At 39.3% G+C, this 21,471-nt stretch overlaps 1 protein-coding gene across 8 annotated transcripts in view; it reads right to left on the bottom strand.

Moving 5' to 3' along the window:
* RERE (arginine-glutamic acid dipeptide repeats) overlaps nt 1–21,471 on the bottom strand; it is a 254,406-nt gene that overhangs the window by 74,298 nt on the left and 158,637 nt on the right. For all 8 annotated transcript variants that reach the window (XM_055705121.1, XM_055705123.1, XM_055705116.1 and 5 more), the window contains one exon: nt 6,463–6,561. In XM_055705121.1, coding sequence (XP_055561096.1) covers nt 6,463–6,561 — 99 coding nt within the window. The remainder of the gene's footprint in view (nt 1–6,462; nt 6,562–21,471) is intronic.

Below are 21,471 nucleotides of genomic sequence, written 5' to 3'. Positions count from 1 at the left end.
AATAAGGCAAAACTACTGTTTCACCCAGATTAACTTTGGAAGCCACAGCTCTGAATTTCAAAGGTGGTTCAATTAGCCTCACCAGTGTTCTTCATAATCAACATCTGAATGCTAATTAGGAGCACAATTCCATGCAGCAAAAGCATCCCTGTGCAATAAACTGCAACACAGTAGCAGTGAACTCTGCCTTTAGCTAGCATGCATAAGTAAACAGAATTAATAACTACCCAACTGTGGACAGGTGACTTAATCTGTTTCGATTAGATGCAGCTCAGCCTGAGGCCTTTGTGTTATTCAAAATGTGTTCATCATGTTTAATTAAAAACTTAATAAACTGGTGGTTCTTTTAGTTCTGATCTGTATTTATTGAATTTGTTAGTACTTTTGATAAAGAGACAGGAAAATTAACATTCTGAATAGAGACAAAAATGTAAGATCAAATCAGCAGGGCTGTTACATGAAGAACAGCCAGAAGTACTTCATTTCCTTCAACACTTCCAACACATAAGGCATACCAGAACTGAAAACCATTTCATTAAATTAACAAAACTGAAGATGAACATTGTATCCTGTGTAAACGTCAGCCATTTGATACATTACTTATCTGAAATGGAAGTGTGCACAATAAGCTCATTTTTAGACCTGGAGCAAGTGTCGGGTCAGAACTACACCAAACGTGACTGAAAGCATAAAAGTCATTTTGCAGAGATTTGGTCCAAAGATGGGTGGAAATTCTGTAAGGGCAATTTTTCTTGTGAAATATTTCCACTGAAACTACACCACGGTGTTCAATTTAACCTAAAATGAAAGAAGCTATTGATCATAGCTCCAGATCTGGAATCTGTGTTAAGTAAAGCAGCGTATCATCAGGGCAAGTACAAGAGTTTAAATATAGGCACTCAAGTTTCCAGTTTGTCATACTTATTCCCAATAGGCAACAAACTCCAAGTCTGCACATTTCAAACTACAATTTCAATGTCATTTTTGAAATATTTCCAGCTGGAGAAGAAAAACTGACCAGCACCATTTTATTCTTACTAGGGACTCGTGACTGCTTGCATCAAATAAAAACCCTGTAGTCTGTCAAAGATTAAGACGGCATTTTAGAAGTAACCATGAGATGCAGGGTAGAGCTTGCTCCTCTTTCACTCTGACAACCCTTGCTGAGTTTGAGTGAAGCATTTTTGTTTTCTCAGGGCACTGAAAGACAGAAAAATACTAACTATGTCTTTGCCTGTACTACAGCCTACCTTGCACAGAGAATGACAAAAGCAGTGTAACAGACTGGGTGCCACCGCGTCTCGGGGAGGCTAGGAAAGGCAGATGAAGAAAAGGAAAGGAGAAAAGCAGTTACTCTGTAATCTCTTTTTACTAAGAGGTATCACATGGGACACGTGGCCAGCAGCTAAGCCAGTCCCCCTTTCCCAGCTGCACTGACCTTGCTCTACCAGACAACATCACACCACACGTCAGGCATGGCATTCAATGGCTGGAAACTTGTAAGAGGGCACTGCCAGCAGCTGTATCAAAACAAGAGGACTTGCTCCATGGCTTCTTCCCAAATAATGCTGCTATTCTGAACTGCGTGGCTTTCTATTTGCAACTGCAGCTTAACACTAGCAAGATTCCGCCAAGTGATGCTGCTGAATGTTGGTCTACAGGGTGCATGCTCAGAAAGTGCTTAAATACTGCATTATATGAGACAACTGCTCAACAGATCTGTCCACAGAAGTGAATTCACAAGCACTGCAAGAGAAACCAACCCTCCCTCAAAAAATCATTGCTGGAAATCGATGTTGTCAGGTGTAGTGTAAGCCTATAAACAGGAAACAGCTGCTGTTAGAGCTGTGTGTAGATACATCAGTAAAGAAATTTCTTCAGCCACTTTTATTAGGCAGTGTGGAAGACTAGTTCTCACAGTACACTTCAATTTGCATACTGGAATAAAAAAGTTTAAGAATAGCCATAGGTTTAGAAACACAAGGGTGACCACAAACCTCTGTCTTTATATTTACAGAGCCTTCTATTTAATTCAATCACTGGCAAATTTTATCCTATTTAATTATTTGATCTAAACCTCTGTAACCACATTAGTAGCAAAAATAATGTTACCTCCATCCTTTATTTTAATCAGTTCTGATCACTGCAAAGCAGCTCTCACTTCACAGTTTGGTCACAGGGAACAAAGCTGTTTTAATTAACAAGAAAGGCTTTATCTTCGGGTAACAAATAGTCCATAGAAAAAAAGTTAAAATCTTCATAAATAAATTTTCAATAAATCTGAGTTATTCAGTCTTACAACACAAATACTACTGAATACTACAGAGCCTTGTGCTGGACACAGCATTGCTATCATGTGCACAACAAAATCCACTACATTAATCATCTAGCAGAGTGGAAATGGACTCAGTAAAAATACTTGTGCAAGTCATAGACCAACCAGCTTACAGAGGATTTTTGACTTAGTGTAAAGCTTTAAGAACTAGTTTAGTACTAAGTCAGTTCTTTCTCTGCATCCATCTAACTACACTTCAGTTGCTTTTGCCACCTGCCCAATTACTCGACATTACCACAATGCTCCTTTCCCTCTGTTCTCCACACAGGCACACAACTTTACATCTTTCCTGAAACAGAACTCTTCTGATTCCCACCTTAAAAATCTGACAGAAAATAAACTTAAGAAACAAAAGGGGAGGGTGACTTTTTGGGGGGGGGGGGGGGGTCCAGAGGCATGGCAAGGAGCAGAATATTACTATAACATTAGAAAGGCAGGAATGGAAACACTGAGACCCTAAAAGCTATGATCTACACCATTTTAATTGGTTGCATGCCACAGAACCGTGCTCGGTTAAGGGTATCAACTGACTGAAGCTTTGTACCTGCTGTGTAATCTGCTTATTTATCCAAGTAGCAAAAACTAAGTAGGTAGGTATTTGCTGAGCCACAAGAATAGTATAATTCTAAGTCCAGCATAAATATCAGCTGGGTTTTCCACTTCCCTTAGAAGTGGGTCTCTTGAATCATCAGCCAGCCACATCACTGGGGGCTTCCCCTGCTCATCATCTGCCGTCACGAGACAGAGGGGGCACACACACTGAATAAGGTACTCAACAATATCTAATTGTTTTGGCCAAACTTTGGGTATGACATCTCAGAGTCTTCTGAAAAATACTTTGCTGTGGAGTTCCTAAGCAGCTTTAGCACCCTATGTATCAGGCAGAAAGCTTTCCTCAGTTTCAAACAGCCAACAACAATTAGGCAGCTTCCCCTGCAAGTCTCTGAAATGCTCAGAAGTGCAGTACAGCTGCTTTAATCCAGAATTTTCTACAAACTGCCAGGGACAAACATGCTATGAAGTTGTGCAGGTGGAGCTTAGCTGTCTATAAATAAGGGCACAGTCTGATCTTTGGCTCTGCTGAGGCTGGAGGGCTGCCAAATGTTTCTGGAGAATTGGATGGAACAGAACAAGAACAAATATGATAAAATGAGCTGAGACTGACTATGATTTATGGAGTCAAAGATCATTATTCTGTACTCAGGAGTGTGTACTTTCAAAGTAATGTTTCACTTTTCAACAAACTTTGCTTTTTCTATTTGTAAGGCTCTATTCTCTATCATCTAACATGAGCTGCTCATCAAAAAACCCTGAGCTGCAGCAGTCGTGGCATTCACAACATAGTGTAGCTGATGGAAAAACATAATGAGACCAAAAAAATCTATGCAGGAAAAAAAGAGGTGCTGGCACTGTACACTTCAACCACGTATGTGGGGAAAAAAAATGTATGCAGACAAAACAAAAGGTTAAAGCAGTATGAATACAAACTCACTAAGCCAGGGCAGAGCACTTGAACTATTTGTTCCAATAGTCGGTTCCCTAAACAAAAGTCCCTTTTATGACAGGGTAACTGTAAAACTTACCAGAAAACTGAGTTCTAGGCTTTTTACTCATCTTCTCCTTCACTTTGCTGCCAGTGTTAGCACATGATCCCTTTTCACTCTACGACTTCAGGCAGCCTCCTTACCACAAAGGTTCTTTGTTGGATTTCAGAATAAACCTACTTTAATACAGGTTTATATGGCCTGGCCTACCCCTAAACCTAGCTCTTGCAAAAAGGTTTACATAAGGAGAGCACAAGCACACATAATGCATTGGAATAACCCCCTGATATCTTAAATATCCTGATTTAAGAATAATAGAATATCAGAATAACTCTGAAATGAAAGAATTTCAGAGAAAGTAGAGCTTAAAGGTCTCTCCAGCCATTGTCTGAATAATTAAAAAAATGCTGAGACCATGAAAGTTTCACCCATTATTAGTTCTATTTTACAGCATCAGTGCCAACTATATTAGTAGCTTAACAAGATCACAATTTTTATTTACTTCAAATTCTTTACCAATTAACTAGCTTAAAAATTCAAAGGAGAAAAAAGAAACACCACCAAACTTTTTTGTTGTCACTTTTACATAAGCAATGCTGTCTTGTACTGTATCACATTTTTCATTTATATACATGAGAGAAGAAGCTTTTCCAACAGTGAAAGGTAAAAACTGTAATCAAGTCTTAAGTTGTTCTATAAATATTTTATCATAACTAACTTCCAATCATCTGATTTTCTATTTTAGTGCACACTGCAGCCCAATTATTGAAATATAACATTTTTCCATTTTTACAAAACCAGGCATGCCTAGTCAGCTTGCTGAAGAGGCACTATCTTCTTACATGTTACACTTCACATAAATCTATTCTGTTAGGCATAATTAATATAAGCACTAAAATGCAAAAATATTTTCAGGCGGTAATCCAAGTGGACTTGTTCAGCATTTCTCCTGGGTACTGAAAATGCATGAGATTTGCTCCCTTCCCCCCCCCCCCCCTTTTTTTTTTTTTTTTACACTCAAGTACCTGTGTGCTAGCTTAAGCTGCAAGGTGTGACAAAGAAAGAGCTGAAAAACAAGCAGCATTTGGATTCAAAATGCTGCCAGAAAATGCAACTTGTGTTGATTGCAGTATTTAAGAATCTGTTTGTTTACAAGGTATCAGCAAATTAAGAATCTACATTTTGCTCCCAACTTCACTATTTATTTCAGCTTACAACCTTACAGAACACTGTTTAATAACTACAGTTGCTTTTATCATATGTATCAAAACTAAGCCAGCAGAAACCCCACAATTGCAGCAACCAAGCTACAGAACCAACCACAAGAAGCACCTCTGCTTCACTAATTCTCACACACATATCATCTCCCCCAAATTCTGGAAAAATACTTAGAAACAAAAAACATGTCCATTTCAGTGTGAAGTGCTTTCCCAGCAGCACATCCTGTCAACTACAGCCTTTATGAAAAAGTATCTTTTCTCAGGTTAATTTTTTTCCCCCGCACCAATCAGCCCACAGAGCACTATCTTTTAGTAGGCTAGTAACAACGGTAACATTTCAATCCAAAACCGTACACACAAAAACTTCAACCTCTGTCCGAAGGAAAAAACAACACATTTACATCTTCCTGCTCTGCCAGCACTACAATCCCAAACCTAGAAAGCCTAACTACCAGCACATGCTGCCACAGCAATCACATGGAAGAACCAGCAGTGTGACTACCGAGTTGCATAAGCTGACGAGACTTACACTGTACAAGGGTGGTAAATTGTATGAGCCCAGATCCCACAGCAACGCCAGGTCCATAACTGTGAGGACACAACATCCCGCTGCATATTTACTGCATGCCCCAAATTCAGCAAATTCACTTTGGGAGCTACACAGAAGATGGATGCCCTGTTTTCAGTACAGTTTTGGAGCCTGACAATTTCTACATACTTTAAAATAGATGTGGATGGCACGGCTAAATCCCAGCGTTCAGGTAACCTACTTCTGGTCTGCTTTTTGTCAAAGACTCCTCCATCAAGAACAATGGCAGTAAACACTTTCTAATAGTCCGTATGGGGGGAAGAAGGGACAAACTCTGTTTAGGAGAAACACTGATATCCAACCTCAGATTAGCCAGCCTGAGCTGACACTGTAAGCCTCCTCCAATACTACTAGGAAAAAAACAGAGACAATACTTTGTATGCCTTTCACATCTTGTCCCGCTCTAGTCAATGAATGTGGCCAGCCTTCATGGAGGTGAAAATGAAAGTGAAACTTCAGAGTCCAGCAGTTTGGCAGCTGTTCATTTACCCTACAGCATGCTCTCAGAAACAGTCTCTTCATCTTCTCTCTTTTTCTGCTATTACAAAAGTATTTTCCCCAGTCTAATGAAGTTCTGTATATCAAACAAGAGCCCACTAACTTCAGAACTGTACAAAAATTTATCCTGTGCAGCAAATTATCTGCCCTTCTTCTTTGCCATAAAGAAAAGAGAGGGAGGAAAGAGGGACAGGACGAGGGAGGGACAGGACGAGGGAGGGAGGGACAGACAGAAGTGACAGAAGCTAGGGCCAAGGGAATTATTAATTTCCCTACCACTTCATCTTCAGTCCAACACTTCTCAATCAGTTTTGGCACAGGTTTCTTCACCAAGCGCTGCAGGGCTTTTCCGGCATCATAGTTACTTTCATGTAGCTAAAAAAGTAAAGAAGACAAATAGATCATTCAATGGAATTAGCAGTGAGCTGATATTGGACAAAAATCACTATAGGGGACCACATGAGATGTTCTATGTCTAATTATTTTTACTGTTGATATATGAAGTGAAATTTAAACAACCTGAAGGATAATTGGGGTTTTACTAGTAGAAGAAACAGCATAAAAACAAGTACATTTTTCCCTTCCTTTCTAAATTTCTCACAGATAATGTCTGAACCCACAAAGTACTGAATATTTTGTTAACTTTAAAAAACATTTTTACATTAAATTCCAAGGAAAAATATAAAAAGCGCCAACAAAGTTTTTTTCAAAAGGAGTTATATTTTATGCAGCATATTTTGTTCAGATTAGTAAAACCAACTGGAAAAACTAACATACAGGAGTGACTGTAAATCACAGTATGTTGTTTACCCATCCAGAATATTCTCTTATTTTCACTGCACTGCAAAGATCACCATGTTCTTGGAAAACAAATATGGAAGAGTAACAAAACCTCTACAAATAGCTACAGGACTAGATGAAAGCAGCTAGGGATGTCTAAGATGACATAACTTTTTCAGCTGGTCACAGCCTGCAGTGCACCTTAATTTCTTCCGTAACTTTGTTATCTATATCATCAAAAGCTATCTGAAGCAAACTGTTAAATCAGGGTGAGGTAGAACTACTACACTGGAAGAAAAAAATCCATTCAACAACGAGCCCATGAGAATCTCCGGCTCTTGACTCTTGATAGAAAACATTTAGCACACTGCAGGTTTATAGCCTGTCCCATTTTCAAAGTACAGTAGGATTTTAAGAACAGAAGGACTATTCAGGAGCCTGCTCTGTGTCTTCTGAAAAGAAGTGCCCTGCATTCATACTGTATCCAGTAGCATGATTCAGAGACTTTTAAAAACTGCAAGTAAATTACTCAAATTTACTTCTGTTAAGTAGATATGATTTCTACTAAGAAATTAAGGCAGTTATGTGAATCAAGATAGAAAGGAAAAACAAAATCACTGGCCCTACAGAAAATTCTTTTAGTCAGACTATAATAAAAATCAGTTTCTGCTGAAAGCCAGCTCTGTACAGTTCTGCCAGTAATTAATCTCTCTATAAAAGGCTTGTGCACTGACTTTTGAAAGCGCCATACAACTTACAGAAGGAAGAAAGTCAAATGGCAACTTAAGATTGCTGTGATGACGTTTACAGCAAATTACAGATGCGTGTGCATGCATTATAAACATATATATATGTATGTTATGGCTCTTTAAAGCTGCAACACTGTTGAATCTAGGTTTCAGATGGGACAAGCCTGCTGAAAGAAAGCCAGCATGGCTCCAGAGCCACTTCACTTCTCCGAGATATTCAGTAAGTTTTCAAGAGCTGCAGCAGAACTTGCCAAAAGCTGGGAAATGGAAAGCAAAACCGCACTCCATACTGGACTCATGCAGCTGTGAAAAGAAAGCACATCTGTAAGAGCTGGTACAAAACAGTCTTCACTTCCACTTCCTGGCTTTTGTCAACTCAGGTTTTGAATAGCTTGTGCATCTGTAAATACACTGCTTTTTTACACAGCAGGGTTCACTTTTTCAATAAAAATGGTACCATAAACGGACAGGGAATTTCAGATAACAAGAAATACCCATTTCACAAAAGGCACTGTAGTATACCACACCAGGGCACTTTATGAAACTGTGGATTTTGGATACCACATTATGCCATGCCATCTTACCATCTATTTTATTAAGATCTCGGTTTTCTGGTCACAAATGCCACAGAATGGATTGTGGCAGTCTATAAACCCAATCTGTTTGCAGCACAAAGTGCACTCAAAATGACTTTGTTTTCCTCAGTGAAGCCCCTGCACATGAACCTCAAGGTATTAAAAATAAGAACCAATTTATTCCACTTGCTGATGGAATTTTAGTTCTGTATAATTTCAAGCCTCCTTTGTAACACCTGAAGAACCCGGTTTCCAGAAAACAATTTGATCAACAATTGTTACTGAACACCTCGAAGAGGTGGTCTGAGGTACAAAAATGCAGAGGACAGGTTAGCTTTAGCAGCAGAAGTGCACAGCCCTCTGGAAAATGAGGCCTCAAAAGTCATACTGTATACCTCCTACTGACAGGGATGAACAAATGATCAGCTGTGTGCAGGAAGAAATTAGTACGTTATGGGTTACACTGCACACAAATTGACTCAAATCTTCTATCATCAGTAGGAACAGATATTGAACTGATGAAGGAGCTCTTCCACCTCCAAGTTATTGGGTCATTCAAATTTTTTTTATATACTTGGGGACTGCTAAAGACACTTTTAAGTACTTCTAAAAATAAAAGGTCACTGTTGGGCCAAGACCTCTGATCATTACTGTTTGTTCTAAAAACACATTGCAGGTAATGTTCCCCAAACTGGTGGCCTCAACATTCCCCCCCCCCCCCCCCTTACCAACAACTCAAACAAAAATAGCATACAGGGTGTTACTGCAACGAAACAAGTGCTTGGCCAATATAATGGGAACAAGAAAGAAAACTAAGCCAGAGTGGTTTCCCATTAATTTTCAGCTTTCTATATGGCACCTACAGGGAAGTTACAGATACCCTGTGCAGTAACTGTAACTATATGTGCTAATGCAGAGCAACCATAGAAAACAATGTTTCAACTTCCAACAAATAACTTCCTTCCCACTTCCTTCGCTACCTGATCTCTGCATGCTACTGCTAAGGAGATGCATGAACACATCAGAGCCATCAACAGCACCTCACACGGCTCTAAGTCAGGGAGATGCATTAATTGAGATCACTTCATAGAAACCAGTGCTTTCAAACCTGTCTCCCCAGGCGAAATTTCCTAATGTACAACAGACCAATGGCTTATAAATCTGCCTCTGTGGACTACATCAGTATCAACCCTCATGACTGCACTTCTGCGCAAGTGAAACAATGATCTTTGTGCATCTTACACCAGCCCCAAGTCAAGAGATAAGAGCAGAAAAGCAGGCTTGCAGTGCAGATCTCAATGCCAATACTCAAACAACACTACTGACCTTAAACTTCTCTAGAACCTGTGTTTTCAGGACACCTGTGATATGCAATACCTACTTAAAGGTATGAAAAGAAGATGTTATCTTTTCTACTGGGTACACAGTAATTTTTCTCCTTATTTGCACTGCAGCACTGGGAACGGATCCATCTTAAAGAAAAAAAGTACTCAGTTTTGCCAGCTCACCTTGCAAATATTCTTTTCTGTGCATGCCACTACCTAAAAGAATTTTCAGTTAGAAAACCTGACAGTGTTGAAGAGAACAGTGCTTCTGTTTCTTTTCCCAATTTGCTCCCACCCAAAACATGCAGTAATGCCAAGCCTCTTTGTAACTTGGAGGGCATCTTTATTTTGCCACCACAAGGACAGCATGTTTTTTCTCTGGCAGCCCTATTGCCCAAGCAGTTCAATCCATAAAAAAACCCCAAAAATCCAACAAGCCCAGAAAGAATGGACAGGTCTAACAGGCAACTACACTGGTTGCCTGTTAGAAAACCAGAAGAGTTTACAGGCCATCGGAACTGTTCCCAAATCAGCAATAGAGAATACAAGCATTAACTTTTGACCAAGTAACTATATTAATAACAATCACAAAACCCATAAGCACAGTAGTAAGAGAAGAAGTATCATGTAACAGAAGACAGTTGTGAAAACAAGGGACCTGACACAGGTTTAGAGTCTCCTGAAAAATGTTACCTTAGCAAGGGGGGTGGGGAAGCTTTTGTAAGTGCCAGAAGTGTAGGATAATGCAGCAAAAAGGGAAAAAAAAAATAATATAAGTGCCAGAGCTAAATTTACGTGTTTCCATCTGGCTCATTCTCTTATTACTTCTGGTCATTCAACATATATAAACACTTCATTGGCAAACAACTCAAACACATAACTAATAGCTAATGATAGCTAGCTATGGTTTCATTAATTTCTGGTTGAACTTCTCAAGGTATTGCTATAAACACTAGGTTACTATCCTGTCATCCAGAGAACACCATTTTCAGCATTAACTTGGCCATCTAAATTCTGAACCACTGTGACATTATGTATGTATACAGCTGCAACAAAAGCAGTCAACACAAATGTGCTTATACTTTAAAACAGAAAATATAACAACTTCTGCATCAATGGACAAGATTTTAGATTGAAGAAAAATTCTGAATGTGCATGTGTCCAAAAACCTCATTTATATTACAACAGTCATTAAACAATGCTAGATCACAGGCAAGCCTTATCACCATAAAGTCTGCACATTACCACAAGGTTTCAAGTTTCTACTACAGCTTCTCAGCAGAGCTGACATTTTCTGTCTGTGATGTTGCAAATAAATTCTCCTTCTGGCATGGCTCAGCTGTCAGGCACCCCTGTTCTGTAATGAACCCATGAATTACATCTTGCAGCTCTGACATTTCTGGTCTTGCTCATCAAAATATTGTTCTTCAATTGTAATTTATAACTTAATTTAAATGTCCCTTTTACTGTGACCTTTTTAGATCAGAATGGCATTGCATCTGGCAGTTTCTACTTCAGGAAGGCATCCTTTTGCAATTACAGTCATTATGACCTCCATTGAAAAGCCCATCTAAGGCTGTATTCATGCTACAGTATTAAATAATTGTGGTCCATTGAAGAACAGTCTTAGATTTCAGAGTTGTCTTCTCGAAGGAAAAATTGCTACTATACAGTGAGAAGGCAGTACTGAACTACTTTGCAACCTACACAGAAAAGCCAATAAAAGCAAAAGGGATTGTTCAGCCAGAACACAGAAATGCAGTCATGTCCAGCATTTACAGGACAGCACTGGAATTCAGGAGTTCTTCAGGTTCGAGTGCTGGCTCTTCCACCAAATTATGTCTGGTCACAGACAAATCACATTATGTTTCTGTGCCCTGACAAGTAAAGCCTGAACTGCCGAACATGAGGTAAATACTACCAGTATTGCAAGAGCATTTTAATAGTCGAGTGATACAGATGAGTCAAAAGAAATTTTTCACTGCTGCCAAGCAAGATACTTCAGCGGAATTGCAAAAGATGATGGTATTTGCCTGGTAGTGCACTGTCGATATTTACGTAACATCCCTATTTAAGCACCAGTTATTTTAAGCTGTGCAGGCTGAAGAACATTGTACTTACTAATGAGGGATTTGCTCCTGTCACTGAAGGAGCCAAAGTTCAAGATACCCAGTAGCTCTCTGTAAAACTGTGGCATGTTTAGAAGGGTAGAAAATAAAGGGGAGACAGAAGGAAAGAACAAGACAGACAACAAGGAAAATGAAAAGCAGACCAAGAATTACTGCCACGTGGCTTGAGCAGCTAGGCCTTTTGGTGTAATTACTCTAATCCAAGCACCTAATTAAATACAAAATGTAATTCAGGACACTTCTTTCAGCAGCAGAGCTGACAAATCTCTGTTTGATACAGAAACTCTTTATAGCTATGGACATCTTGACCTACTATCAAATGGAATATGCTCTATAGCAAATATATCTCATTAGGTGAAACAGCAAAATCCATTTTCAAATTTGCAGCATTAAAATGCTCATCCTCCAAAACAGCAAGATTTGAATCTTATCAACCCTGTCTGGTTCCCAACAAGACAGTAGCCCCAAACAGCCTTTAATTCCAGAAATTTCGTTCCCCCCCCGCTCTTTGAAATTCTACCTCCTCCCCACCTGCTGCAACACACCGAACAATCTGGATCAGAGAAAAAATATACTGCACTCTCAGAGAACCAAACTACTTTGCTGAGCTCCCTCTGGTGCCCAAGGACAAGAGAACCTTGGACCAATCAAGAACTTAAACGATCCAAAAAAACCACTCTGCCCAACAATCTTGTTTTGCCAACATGCTGTCACAGTTAACTGGGAAATCTTGATTTGTCACTTGCTGACACAGTCAAATTCTGTTGCAGGCCAAGCTAACAAAAAAAACGTGGTGACAGAAATCAGTAAGCTACTTAAAAAAATACTACTACTAGTTCTGGGGTTTTTTTTAAATACCAGATTTGTGATACCTGACAGCTTCAAAATATAGAAATCAGTCCCCACTGCTTGGGAAAAAGCAACTTACATCTCGTCCCTCCAGTTCTAATCTATTTTAAGTTTCTAAATAATTGCTACAAAGTGATCTAAGATGTTAATGATGGAGATTAAAAAGCCAGATGCTTGTGTTACATCCACTTTTCACACGCTGGGATTGCCAGGATTCTTCCGAACAGCTCAACATATAGTTGCAAAATACAAAACAATAGAGGGAGGTAACTGTGCCAGCTGGCTTTGTGGGTCAATACAACAGGCATGGCCAGTGCTCCACAAGCATCCAGGGCAAGAACTTGCCAAGCACCTGCAAAACTTTCAACAGAACTAAAAAAAACAAACAAACAAACAAAAAAAAACTTAAAAAAAATCTTTCACATATTCCCCAGAAGTTTTTTAAAGTAACCACGGCAGACATTTTTAGCCCTTTTTATATGCCCTTTTCAACAGTTTCTCTAGAAAGATTTCTAGACTCATCTTACAAATAGAGTGCTGAAGTCTTTCCCCTAAGAGCAAGGATAAGGATGAATGAAAATTCGAAGTGGCAAAATTGTTTTATGCACTAGAGGTGGCTTCGTTTTCCAACATGCCCAGGCAGATAGCGATGGCCCCTGAAGTGCTATGCTACCTCATCTGAACCATGAAAGTAGCTGTTAATTAAGACTCATCCAAAATGAGAACTAGTAATAAGAAATGCTAACATATACTTAAATAATTTTTTATGCTTTCAACCTTGTCTGAAGTTAATGAACAAGAAAATCTGGTCTAAGGGCAAGTTAAAACACAGAGTGATTTGTCTGGGTGACATCTTACTTAGAAGTGAATTTCCTTAAACCGATATTACACCGTCATGTTTGTCACTCATGACACATTCCCATGTAATAGTGCTATGATAAGTCAGAATGCTATTAGCACAGAGACATTTATACAATATTAACATGTGATTGTTTTGTCTTTCTTCCATGTAGTAGTATGCAAGCTTAAGTGGTGATATTTCCTTACCACATGAGGATAAGTAGAGTTGCTAGCTCTTTGATTTCCCCAGCAAAAACAACACACACAACAAAATGACCAAAACCTCTTGAGATGTGCTCTTACACACTGAGTTTGCACAGTGACGCTTCCAGTTTCTTTTCTAGGGTCTGCTGTTTATGTAACTGATGCTCACAGTTTCTCTTGAATCAAAACATGAAGAATGAATTGTAATTCTAGAATTTCTTTAAAACTGAGAATGAAATAGTAATTTAATTCCTTCTTGACCTGGATTCTCTGAGAAAAGAGCCATAGAAACTCTGAACAGCAGGAATAGCTCAAAAGCGATAAAGGATAAAAGAGGTTGTGAGCCTCTGGCCTACGTATTAGTATGAAGCACAAAAAAGATCTTAAAACAAATCTGCTATTAAATCAGAACTCTGGGGGACAGATGCAAAGACATGGGAGGAAGGCAGGGGAAGAAATGACACCAAGATTTACCCCAAATTTACTCCACTGTACTTGCCAGCAGTAAACATGTTTATGCTAAATATTCACCATGTTACAATCTTTCAATGGATTGTCAGATCTAGGGCATCAGCTTTCTACCACAGAGCAGGATGAATTTTCTGAGCATATTTTTTTCCAAACCTGTTTGTCAGTCATTTCTGTTCTCCGAAATCACTGTTGTAGCCTTAAAACACTTTTTTGCTAGCTCTAATCTGCAGGGCTTGCCAGCTCCAATTTTTGTAATGTGTCTTCATAAAGTCATTTTAAAAATCAGTTCTTCCAGCCTCTGTATACCCAAATTCCAGATGCAATGACTGACTTATATCCTCAAAAGCTTTTGCTTACTTCTCTTCTACTGAAGATGAAACGACCATTTATTTCAGTGAAGTTCTAACATTACCTCTAAAGTGCAAAGTGAGATTCCAAACAACGGAAGAACCCCTTGCTTCCTATTACAGTATTCTAGGGCACTAATAGCTCTCACACCTTCTTTTAATGATACATCAGAGGCAACAACACCACATTTCTTTGAGGTGAACAACTCTGAGCAATAAAGTTGAAAGCAGAGTTTTTGCTTGTGTGCCACAATCTGCTAGATATAGAAACAGACATATGCTTCTGCCTAAGATGAACGTGATATTAAGGCACAGAGCAGGCGATAACTGCTCACTTGGATTGTTTCATTTGCTGTATTTCTTGTATTGTGAATGAAAGCACAGAGTGTCAAGGGATCCAATACAGCTGCAATTATCACCAGATAATCACCCTACCAGAAACATGTTTTTTTAAAATGAAAAAGTCATTCTCCTTGCCTGTTAACTTTGAGAAGGACATCTTTAAGTTTTAACTAAAGGCAAGCCAACACAAATCTTTCCACTGCAAGAATCATTTGAGAAGTTCCTACCTCCTCAGTTGTGCTGATTCAACTACTCGTTAGCTGTCCTACACTCTGCATGTGTGAAATGATGTCACTTTAGAGTAACCCGCAAGCAGTACGTGCTTTGTTTTGAAAAATGAACAAAACCACAAAACCACCACTTCGGAGGTCACATAAAAGTTTTCATAACCAGAATACTGTTAAAAAGCCACAAAACACTTCTCTGTATTTACAATATACCTTTGCAAACCCTTAATAAGCCTACAACAATCATGCCAAAATACTCCTATACAATTCTCTCAGTAGACAACGTATGTGAGGGTGGGATAATAAAAGGAAGACACGCTGAGGAAAACATTGTGAAAACAAGAACAGTTTTTTATGTGAAGACATACTAATAAAACCTTGGCTATTGTGCCTGTGTAGCAAGCTACATAACAAGCTTCTATAAGGTCCTTCTGCGTATCACCATGTGTATACTGTGACACAAACGTATATGAATATTTATCTTCCATCTCATAAAAGCCTCAGAACTTCACCCCACACAATGGAGCTGGAGACTTACTGCTTCCTAAGTTTGCACGCTACTTTTTCACATGTACAAAACCAGGTTTCAGAATGACTGACCTTTACCTGACTTGCCTATAAGCTCTCTAGCACATTAAGAGTTTACAGTATTTCTAATGAATACAATAAAAAGGGACTACTACCAATCTATTAGTGTAAATTAACCTGGAAGAAATTGCAGACTTACAATGCAGTTATCACTTCTGAATTTCATTTGAGAAGTGATTTACATGGCTCTGGATATTAGGGGAAAGGCAAAACTCCTTTAAATTCCTAAGGAGCAAGATAAAAATGATCCATATGCCATTGAAATTAGCCTTCTCAAGTCTAAGGTATAATTTTAAAACACAGCTCTTAAGATGATGCCAGTAAGCTTTCTGGTATTGTTAGTTAATCTGATCTTTAATGCTTCCTAGTACTTTTTTTTATAGGGCAATACTGAACTGCAGGGGAAGAACTTCACCAGAGTTGTCTCTCACTGCAAGCCACAATCCAGTAATCTGCTTAAATATTTTGACAGTGTACATTAGCTTCAAAGTATGACAAGGACAAGGAGGATGTTCTCCGTAACAAGTACCAGCATCATACCTCTGGTAAGTTCACAGTCCAACAATGAAGGAACATTTAAGTAGCGAATTTCTTTTGTCTGAGAGTAGTTTTGCAAAATGTAATACCAGAATTGAAGTCTCTACAGAAACTCAGGAGAACAAGGAAACAACTAAAAATACAGTTTCACCTGCCTGTCTGACCACGCTGGAATTTGATCCTGCCACAGAACTGAAGGGCAGGGTTGTCTTTATTTTCATTTGAAAATTGGAACTCCTTCTCTCCATGCTCCACCTAAGTATTACAGATGGCCCAAGTTACCCAGTACTTACATGTTTTACAGAAAAAATTTATTCACAAGTAAAACATACTGGCATTACAATTGGACACATTTAAAATATTTCCACAAGACGTTCCTTCCTTCCACAGAAGAAAAAAAACCCAGTGTGTCAGATGCTTGCACTAGCAAGTAAAGAACACTAACAAAATAAGGTAGTTAAACTAGCCAACTTGGAAAGGGAATGAGTTCTAATGTTTTTCAATTGATTTCCAAACTTCAGTTAGCCTAGAACAAACAAAAAAACCCAACCAACCAACCAAAAAACCCCACCCAAAACACCACCACCACCACCCCCCACCCCCCCAAAAAAACCAACCAACCAAACAAAAAAACAACCCACAACTGGCTATTAATTCCTGGCTCTCCTGCATGATTTTCTCGCTAAGGACCTCCACAGTTACCTTGTAAACAGCGTTTTGAGGGGCTTTTTGATGGTATTCTGATTATTAAAAAGCAATGCCTATCCACACTTAAAGCCCAAACACACTAAAAAGGCAACGTGCATTACTACCAAGTATTAATGATAAGACTTTCACATCAATCATGCTAGATCTCAGAATGCAATAATGTTGTCCACAGTGACCCAAAACAAGGTTTGCGAGTAACTCAAATTAGCATTTCCATTTCCCTTTTCACTTGCAAGGAGGAGTTCTGCCTCAAAGCAATGTGCTTCTCCAGATCACAAGATAGGAGAAAATGCGTAGCTATAAAAAAATGAAAATGTTTCCATCACCTACCATTTCACCAATAAAAAGAGCTTCCTGGGTATGAAACTGGAAAAATAAAAATATACTCAATATGCATGTTTTTGTTTTACAAGATTAATATTTTAAGGTCTAACGCTTCAAACAACCTTTCCTCATGAATATTTAAATAAAGCACAAACCAGCTAATTTTAGAAAGTCAGCCACATTCAGCTACCTGTTCTATGGTCCTGGAACAAAAAAACCCTCTCCATCCCAAAATATCATGACAAAAGACTTTCAGGAACTAATCGATCCTCCTCCACACCTCTCAGTATGACAGCCAGCAAGCATCAGGAGGGCAACAGACTCCAAATGAAGACGTCATTTCCTTCCTAAGGGTTACAGTGACAAACGTGGCATCACATCCCAATAGCCAAACAAAGGAACAGTAATTGAAATCTACCTGGCGCATTAAGTGAATAATCATTTCAATGAGCTGCTATATATATATATATATATATGTTGTATTGTGCCCTTCATGATCGTCATTTCTATCTGGTATAATTAACAACAAATCCTTCTGGGGGCTACAGCATCTGTTATTACATAAATAAAACACTAGCAAAGCTTGTCAAGACTAATTTATATGAAACGCTGCTCTGAAGTTTATTAGATTTCCACAGTAAGAAAACATGCTGTATCAAATATATTTTTTTTACTTTAATCTTCTGGGTCACCTGTGACAGTTTCTAAACAAAATCACAACTTAGTGCACAAATTATTTATAAGATAAAACTGATGTAAATCTGCTGTGTTTTAAATTGGTGGTGAACAGAAAGAAAAAAAGGCACTTTTTTGTCAAGAAAGTTAATTACCTATCTAAACTATTTTAAATTGGTCAAAAAAGTGGGCTCTCGGAAATAAGTCAAAGTTTCTTAAAATATCCCACCTGACAGAACTATTTTTCATAAGAAAACACTTTTCTAGAAAAATTCAAAGTTAACAAGGAAAGCATTTTCACCGGTTTCTAAAAGTTGCAATGAACAGTACTGGCACACAGAGTAAGTTTTTGAAGCATGAATAAGCCAAACATTGCAGAAACCTAAGGACCCTTCAAGAGTCATTAAGGTTAAACCTTGCAGATTGTATTTCCTTGGAAGTACAACAGTCCATGTTCGGGCAGATTCTTTAACGGGGACTATACTCTGTCAATACAGGGCTGAAAATTAGCTTAGAAAGGAAAAGATGACTTGCACCACAAGACCTACAAAAGAGAAACTACAGCAAAGCTGAAGTTAATGAGACTATTACAACAACACTACAGGGTTAAGCCTTACTGCCATACATTGCGATGTCATATTGAGGGGAAGTCACGACAACAGCCATCAAAATATTATACAAACAAGATTCTTAAGGGGATAAATTAAGGAGTTTGTATCGTGCTTTTATTTCAAAAGTGTGAAACTCCCAATTCAGTATGTAAATCAGCAGTGCTTATCTGAAATAAATCTCTACTAGATATACAAAAAGAAAGAATCAGAAGAGCAGAAATGAAGTATTTTGGGACTAAGTCTCAGAAGCAAGACTAGAAGTGCAACTACAGGCTCCTTAGACTCCCAAGTGATTAAAGGGGGTAATTGAAGTACATAGTGAAACAGTGAAGTTAAATGAATTTTCTGCATTAGCCTTTTATTATAGATGACAAGGGGAAAGAAATTCCAATTCCAAAAGCTCTTTGATGATTACTGGCCTTAATAGAGATTTGAGTCTTTAAGAAGGATGGTAAGGAACAACTTTGAAAATTCTAGAGTGAGGTAAGCCACCAGAACCAGACGGCATCCATCCCAAGAGAAAGGAAGGAAATAAAATGTAAAACAGGCTGAAGTGGATGTGCAATACACACTTAACTTTGATCCTTATCAAAAAGTATAAAAAACTTTCAACACGCTGGCTATCTTTATAAAAGGAATCAAAAGGACTAAGATTTATACATTCACCTCAGCTGTAAAGTTGTAGTGGGTTTGCACAGCAAGGGTTTGCTAGCAGGGGCAGCTTCTGCGAGAAGCTGCCAGAAGCTTCCCTGTGCCTGATGGAGCCTGTGCCAGCTGCCTCCCGGCTGGACCCACCACTGGCCACAGCCGAGCCCATCAGCGACTGTGGCAGTGCCGCTAGGATAGGGGGGGAAGAAAAATCTGCACCAGCGCAAGAGAGGAGCGAGAACATGTGAGAGCAACAGCCCTGCAGACACCCAGGGCAAGGCAGGAGGGCAGGAGATGCTCCAGGTGCCGGAGCAGAGGTTCCCCAGCGGCCCGTGGTGAAGGCCATGGTGAGGCAGGCTGTCCTGCAGCCCAGGGAGGGCCGTGGTGGAGCAGGGGGATGCCCCAAGGAGGCTGTGACCCTGTGGGAAGTCCATGCTGGTGCATGCTCTTGGCAGGACCTGTGGCCCCATGGAGAGAGGAGCCCACACTGAAGCAGGTTTGCTGGCAGGGCTTGTGACCCCCCACAGGGGACCCACGCTGGAGCAGGCTGTTCCTGAAGGACTGCACCCCATGGAAGGGACACACGCTGGAGCAGGCTGGGAAGAACTGCAGCCTGTGGGAAAGACTGATGTTGGAGAAGTTAATGGAGAACTGTCTCCTGTGGGAGGGACCCCATGCTGGAGCAGGGGGAGATGCGGGGAGGAAGGAGCAGCAGAGACAACATGTGACGAACCAACCGTAACCCCATTCCCTGTCCCCTGCACTGCTTGTGGGGAGGATGTAGAGAAATGAGGAATGAAGCGAAGCCCAGGAAGAATGGAGGGGTGGGGGGAAGGTGCTTTTGTTTTGATTTTCGTTCCCATTATCCTACTCTGATTTGAATGGTAATAAATGCAACTAATTTCCCCAAGTCAAATCCGTCTCGCCCATGATGGCAATAGCTGAGTGATCTCCCTGTCTTTATTTGGACCCATGAGCCTTTCGTTACATTCTCTCTTCCCTGACCGGTTGAGGAGGGGAGTGTGAGAACAGCGTCAGTGGGCACCTGGCGTCCAGCCACGGTCAAGCACTCACTGTGAAGCACTGAGAAATAACACTTGACTTTGCGAAGTAGAAGTGAGAACAAGGAAGATTTTAATTTGGGGACATAATTTGATCTTTGATTTCAGCTGGTTACACGTGCAAGTATGTAGACTATATTTTAAAAATTTTGCAGAATAAGAATGAAAGTTCTGCTGCTGTTTATTTAGTAAGTATTATGGGGGCACATTTTAGATCTTAATCCTATTTTAATCCTGTCTGTTACAGGAAACAAGACAAAAATGGATGCAGTCTCTCAAGTATGTAATCAAATATATGCAGAAATAAAACAAAAACCCCAATGAGAGTGGTTTTGGTAAGTAACGTTGCATAAGGAACATTTTTCTTGTTTAAGAATATGGGCATTTCAACTGTAGCGTAGCTATCAAGTCATACATACCTAATCATGGACTTAACCAGTTACAAACCAGTTCTGTAACTTACACAGACTGAGCTTTGTGTAATGAGATGCTTTACTGACAGCAAATTAATTATAAAAAGCATATGTGATTATTTTGATAGTCAGTTCCACTCACTCCAATAAAACCATCAAACATGCTTCAGATACTTTCTCTAAACAAACAGATAATCTTTTTTCTGTTGCAGTGATTACTGCTCAGTTTCTGAGGTGTAGCACACCATCTACAAGCTTTTAAGAATTTTATAAACAAATAGTTTAAAACTATGCAACTGTAAATAATCAGAGCATAAAAGCAGAGGCAGACATAATATTGTGGCCATTAGGTGATATTTAACATTAGCCAATTTGCAGGAGTACAACCTACTAAGTTTTTTGTTGGTATCACTAGTAGTTTTATTTTTACTGAATGAAAACAAATTACTTGAGCCTCAATCATTGTGAACAAAGAACACACTAGTCACTGTATATAGTCATGGCGCTGAACACTGAGGCAGAATATGCTTAAAACTACTTTAAAAAAGGAGATCTTTGAAAATTAAAGCCCAAGCTGGACACTGCATCTTTCTGTGGCAGCTTCACAAAAAACTTGCTCAACTGAGGTTGCTTCCAGCTTCCAGTCCTACCAGCTGCCCGGGGGGTCAGTACAATTTTATTGTGATTGCCCCAAAACATGTTATAGATTTACCTAGAGACTCATTCAGCAAAGAGTATTTCCTATCCTTTCCACAGCTTTTACAAGTGCATGTGATTAGACCATAGCCAATAATTGTAAAAATGACAGGACAGAGCTCAAATGTTGATACCTCCACAATATGTTTTATGGATAAAAGGTGACACAGAAAGGAAGAATGAAAA

Source organism: Falco cherrug, chromosome 3 (assembly GCF_023634085.1).
Source record: "Falco cherrug isolate bFalChe1 chromosome 3, bFalChe1.pri, whole genome shotgun sequence".
NCBI lineage: Eukaryota > Metazoa > Chordata > Aves > Falconiformes > Falconidae > Falco > Falco cherrug.
Note: the sequence above shows the minus strand (reverse complement) of the source record. Positions and strands in the feature narration are given on the sequence as shown.